This window comes from Microtus pennsylvanicus, chromosome 14, assembly GCF_037038515.1.
Source record: "Microtus pennsylvanicus isolate mMicPen1 chromosome 14, mMicPen1.hap1, whole genome shotgun sequence".
In the NCBI taxonomy this organism is placed as follows: domain Eukaryota; kingdom Metazoa; phylum Chordata; class Mammalia; order Rodentia; family Cricetidae; genus Microtus; species Microtus pennsylvanicus.
Window position 1 is genome coordinate 34,212,480 of NC_134592.1, and position 6,414 is coordinate 34,218,893.

Below are 6,414 nucleotides of genomic sequence, written 5' to 3' on the forward strand. Positions count from 1 at the left end.
ATACACATACACACACACACACACACACACACACACACACACAATGTCCTTATACCAACTGCTGTTGGTATTTTTATAAAAAACCAGAAGCGAAATGAAGGCAGAAGTCACAAAACAATCCCACACCAGTTTGGAATTATGATTAATAGAGTGGTATTTATTTAAAGGGGAAAAAACTTACAGATCACCGTCCCAGACAACAGCCCTCTGCGCAATCAGGAAGGAGTCTAGTACCTGGAAGCGGAGCATGAAGTAAGAGAGAGCGAGGAGGGAAGATGCGCTTTTTTAAAGAGAGAGACCACGCCCCAGTGGGCTGGTATCTCAGTGGCTATTGGCTGGAGGAGCGGAAGGACCTTCCGCAACAGTGAAATAAAAGTTTTGATCCTGAGTTATGTATAAGATGAAGAGCCTTGTTTAAGAAAGCAGACACAGAATTACAAGGAGGAAAATAAGTGTGAAGGAGAGCATTTACTCAGTATGGTTTATAAATTCAAAAAGTCAACAGCACCACAAGTATTATGGAATTTGATCCTCCTCAACATTTATATTGATCTGGGCACATCTTTACTATAGGCATTGTCTCATGTTTATTTAACTGTTTTAGGTGGGGCCTCACTGTGTCACAAGAGCTGACCTTCAATTCATGAACCTCCCTCCTTAAGTTCCATCTACAATAATAATAATAAATGTTGTGACATTTATTAATAGGTTTAGTTATTGATTTTCCAATCTCTTCCCTTATGAGAACTACTTCATCGTATTTTCTACTGGGGGAGCAAAAAACATTTCTCATTCTACTATAATAAATATTTATTCTGTATTTCTGATAGTTTAGAAAAAACTTGCCTCTCTAGAACATATTATTGGCAATGAGATAAATACATATATTACCCAATTTCAGAAATCCTGTCTTTGTTTATGAGGTATATTTGTAGTAAGTATATTGTAGACCTTCTTCAGCTTATTTCTGGCTGTCTGCAATGAGGACCCCTGGAGCGTGAACCTTGTTAACTTCAGATCAGTCTGATTTGCTTCAGTGGGTATTATAAATGGCCATCTCTTTTTCTAGTTTTTACATAGGCGTGGTGATTCTTAGTCTCATTTGTTTAGATTAGTTGAAACTATGAGGCAATCTTGTGACTTTTTCTCAGAATAACAAGAGAACCTTAATTTATTCAATGTAAAACCTTGCACACAATCAGAGATCCCATAAAGTTTATTCATACTTCTATTATATTAATTATCTATATTTTAATTCTCCCCATGTCTGGCACAACATCCTGTACTCTGTTTTCTCTAAACACATAAATTCTTTTTTTTAATGAATAAAGAAATGGATGCATTTCCAATGAGACTGCATGTCAGGTGCAGAAATTCTCTATTGTCAAAAGTATATGTCTTTAAAAAACTGGGATTCTATTCTTCTTTAGCAACCCTAAAATACCATACAGCCAGTGCTTGAAGCTTTCAGTCACAAGTGTTCTTATTTTCCTTTTGACATTGTTATGTTCTCCAGGTAATAGATAGCATATTCTTCCCATATTGTTACAGGAGTTTCATGAATTTTTCCTCTCTAAAATTATAGTTAAAGATTAATTCATGCTAAGGAACATTCATTTACGATCTAAGGTGTTCCACCACATCGCTCTACTTTTCCTGGTTCACAGAAATATATTTAGGAATTATAGAAGATGTTAAAATGAATGAAAGTTATGAACCTGCCAGGCCATGGTGGCGCACGCCTTTAATCCCAGCACTCAGAAGGCAGAGGCAGGTGGATATTGGTGAGTTTGAGACCACCCTAGTCTACAGAGTGAGCTCTAGGACAGCCAGAGCTACACAGAAAAATCTTGTCTCTACAAACAAAAAGAAAAAGTTATGAACCCTGTAGGTAAGGACCTTGCAATGTACTACATATAGATAGAGGAGAATTCAATGAGGAGACAGCAAATAGAAAAAAATTCATGAAAAGCCTAAGACCAATACAAATTTATATAGATTGTTGTGGTTATTTTCCATGCCTCTACTTTTAGCCATCAAGTGGGACACTATCAATAATTACGCAAAGACACCCAAATGTAAACTAATACTATGTTAAACAAATCAAGATACAGACTTGCTCTACTCTGTTGCTTTCACTCTTTCTTATGGGTGTTTTCGTATCACCTATAAGGATAAGCTAATGTGTGCACACTTCCCTTCATACTCTGACAGTTATTAGCATATGGCCAACATTATTTTCTCTACCTTCACCCCAGAACTCGTCACTCTATTTATTGAAACCAAATCCATAAACATTGTCTTGACTCATCACTCAGTATTTTCTCACCTGAATGTCTCACCTTATCAAAGAATCTTTTTCTCTTTCAGCACTGCAGTTCTGATGGTCCATCTCTGTCAGGACACCATCTCTAAATGTCAGCACTACTCCCTGATCAGCTCCAAGGGAAGAGTCAGAACAGGAGTGTCTCCTAGCCAGTCTTTTTCTGCTCTGGACGGATGGCTTCATATTGCTAGATGCAGATGCTGAAGTTCTCATGAGAGTCACTCTTTTGTTGCTTTGCCTTAAGGTGTTTCTGTCCTCTATTGAGCTATCACAGACTGAGTCCACTCAATACCTCAGTTCTCCAGAAGTGGTCATCCCCCGAAAGGTGACCAGCAGGGCCAGGGGTATAAAAAGTTCAGAATGGCTCTCCTACAGCCTGAGGTTTGGGGGCCAAAGACATATTGTCCACATGAGAGTCAAGAAGCTGTTGGTTTCTACTCACTTCTCGGTGCTCACCTATAGAGAGGAACATGCCCTTCTTAAGGACTATCCCTTTGTCCCTAGTGACTGTTACTACCATGGTTTTGTAGAGGGGGCCCCCGAGTCTTTAGTTGCTTTCAGTGCCTGCAACGGGGGGTTTCAGGGAGTGTTACAAATGAATGGCTTCTCCTATGAAATCAAACCCAGCAGGCATTCCAGCACATTTGAACACCTAGTTTATACATTAAACAATGACAAGACACAATGTCCACCTATGATGTGTGGTTTAACAGACAAGAGAATGCCATACCAACATTTTGAACATGAAGATCCCGAGAAGCCATCTGTGAAGCAAAATTCTGGAAAATTGTGGAACAACACATGGTTTCTGGAGCTGGCTGTCGTGGTAGACTATGGTTTCTTCACTTACTCTGAACGCAACTTGTCAAAGGTACGAGAGGATGTGGTTCTCATTGTTAACATGGTGGATTCCATGTACAGGCAGCTGGATACCTATGTGACTTTGATGGGCATTGAGATTTGGAATCGAGGAAACGTTTTTCCAATGGAGAATATACATCAGGTCTTAGAAGATTTTTCTCAGTGGAAACAAGTCAGTCTTTCTCAGGTACCTCATGACACAGCCCATATTTTCATTAGAAGCTCACTTATAAGTGTGCTTGGTATAGCCTATGTTGCAGGAATATGTCATCCTCCTCTTGACTGTGGGGTGGAAAATTACCAAGGAGACTCCTGGTCTCTTTTTGCCAACACTGTGGCCCATGAGTTAGGTCATACTTTCGGTATGCAGCATGATGAAGAATCCTGTTCTTGTGGGGAAAGAGGTTGTGTCATGAGTACTTTCAGAGTACCAGCAGAGAGATTCACCAACTGCAGCTATAGCGATTTTATGAAGACTACTTTAAACCAAGGAACTTGTTTGCACAATCATCCAAGACCAGGGGCAGTCTTTCTGGTGAAGCGCTGTGGGAATGGTATGGTTGAAAAAGAAGAGGAGTGTGACTGTGGATCTATACATGAGTGTGAGCAAGATCCCTGTTGTTTGTTGAACTGTAAACTGAGGCCTGGGGCTGCATGTGCTTTTGGACTTTGTTGCAAAGGCTGCAAACTCATGCTATCAGGGGAACTCTGTAGACCAAAAGTCAATGAATGCGACCTTCCAGAATGGTGCAATGGAACATCCCACCAGTGCCCAGAAGATGGCTATGTACAGAATGGGGTCTCCTGTGGTGTCAGTGCCTACTGCTATCAAAAGCAGTGTAATAACCATGACCAACAATGCAGGGAGATTTTTGGCAAAGGTGCAAGAAGTGCATCTCATAACTGTTACAAAGAAATGAACTCACAGGGAAACAGATTTGGCCACTGTGGCACAAATGGCACAGAATACCTAAAATGCAGAATGTCAGATATATTTTGTGGGAAAGTCCTGTGTGCAAACGTGGAGGACATTCTCCATCTCCCGACTCATTCTGTTTTGCAGAAGTTTTATGCCAATGGTGATAGCTGCTGGAGTACTGACCACCATTTGGGGATGGGTGTACCTGATGTTGGTGAAGTGAAAGATGGCACCACCTGTGGAAAAGAAAAGATCTGCATACACAGGAAGTGTATCAGCCTGCCTGTCCTTTCAAATTCCTGTCTTCCTGAGACTTGTAATAGGAAGGGGATATGTAATAACAAACATCACTGCCATTGTGACTATGGGTGGTCCATGCCTTTCTGCCTGCACAGAGGCTATGGAGGAAGTATTGACAGTGGTCCAACATCTCCAAAAAGAAGAGTCAATATTATGAAATTGTCAATAATTTTGACTGTTTTGTTTATTATAACTTGTCTGTTAATAGTTGGACTTTATAAACTATATCATTGGTCCCAAAGAGACTAAGGCTTGTTCACCTGGTTAAGAGATTATCTAACTTAACATCTTATATATTAAGTTTGGCAACAAAAACATTATTATATATGTGAATCTAAGCATATTTGAGAGTTTATAGAAAGATGAGTGTACCTTCCCCTTCATCAGTATCAGAAATATTGCCAACAGATACAGGTAATTCTTAATGTGTTCTTGGATGTTGTTTATAATATTAAGCAGCAAATAAAACGTATTGCGAAATGATAATATCTGACCCACCCAACTGCTTGAATTTATTTGACAAACAAAAGCAAAGAGGGAATCTTTGTTAATTGTTGTTTCTTTCATTAAAAACTCATGACCTTGTTTCCCACGTATCCAATGGCCTGGCTTGTCTATTTTCTTTGCTGTTATCTGGCAGTTTAGGAACCCTTTTGGTTGGAGTCTTTCTGTGAATATATATATATATATATATATATATATATATATCCATCCATCCCATGGAAGAGGATTGTTTTATATGTTTTGTTAATTATCCTTTTCTGCACAGTACCCAATTCAAACAGACATTTGAATGAAGAGGAATATTAATTGCATAAAATATTAAATTAGTAGAAAAAGGATGCCTGTTTACTCATTTTGGAGATGTCACCTGGCCCTCTGTTCAAACCTACTAGAGTTTTTGTTTAGACTTCAACAGTGAATGCTCACTACGTTTATTTAAAATACTGCTGTGTGTATCAGGGTACCTGACTAGTCTTCTGTGCCCAGCTTGTCCCATCCTTAGTTTGTTCTTAGCATTTTAAAGAGCCGTCTCTTGAAAACATAGATCTGATTAGATAGTCATCACAGCTGAAGACGCCATCCGAATAACATGGACTCAACCGACCTTTCTGATGCCCTCCTTATGTTGTTTTCAAAGTATGTTTGGCTATGTCATCCTTGAACAGCTGTCTCTGTGTGGAACTGGCACTCCAAAGTGAATACTAGCTTCTGCCATGCCTTTACCCTTGGGAACTCCATTCTATTCCCCAAAGAGATCCGATCTTTGGGAAACAATGGAACTACATGATATTTCACTCGTGTTCCCTTGTTACTTTATGGTCATGCCTTAGTCTTCTGCATCCTGGTAGATGATGAGGACCAGGACAGACCACGTACCATCCAGAGTTACAAAGAAGAAAAGCATAGCTGAGGACACCATAGAAACTGAAGAGTGGAGCAAGATTCTAGTCGAGTTAACCTTGGCTACCGGCGATGCAGACTTGTTTTAGTGTACATGTGTTCACATGGAGACAAAAGGCAGGTTCTCTCATTTGCTAATTTTCAAAAAAATTATAGAATTATTTGAAATTGACTAAGATGTATTAATTTAATGTTATTTTATGATTGCAGACTTTTGTATATATGCCTCATACTACTTTGAAATAATCAATGGAGCCACCTGATCATGGACTTACGGCACAAAAAGTAAAAAAAAAAATCAAAACAGACACAAAAGATGGTTCACATGTTAGTAATTTAAGCTATCACCCTAGAATGTGAATATTCTGTGAAGGACCAGGAAGTGGAAGGGCAAAGTACAGAAACCCATACAGGATGGGTTAATGGGTGGTACCTGAGATTATACTGCTTCTGCTTTTTTGAGTAGGTTTTGAGTTTATCTTGCTGTACGGAGTAAGATAGTTATCCAGTCATACACTTTCCAGATGGTAGCCATTTGCCAAAATACAACTTTTTTTTTTTGGTTTTTCGAGACAGGGTTTCTCTATGGTTTTGGAGCCTGTCC

General features: G+C 39.3%; 1 protein-coding gene across 1 annotated transcript; it reads left to right on the forward strand.

Moving 5' to 3' along the window:
* The first annotated feature begins 2,537 nt into the window (after positions 1-2,537).
* On the forward strand, positions 2,538-4,767 carry LOC142834752 (disintegrin and metalloproteinase domain-containing protein 21-like). The gene is given in 2 exon segments (XM_075947576.1): positions 2,538-4,633; positions 4,635-4,767. Coding segments are annotated over 2 exon segments (2,136 nt in total). The 3' UTR covers positions 4,675-4,767.
* The last annotated feature ends 1,647 nt before the right edge of the window (positions 4,768-6,414 follow it).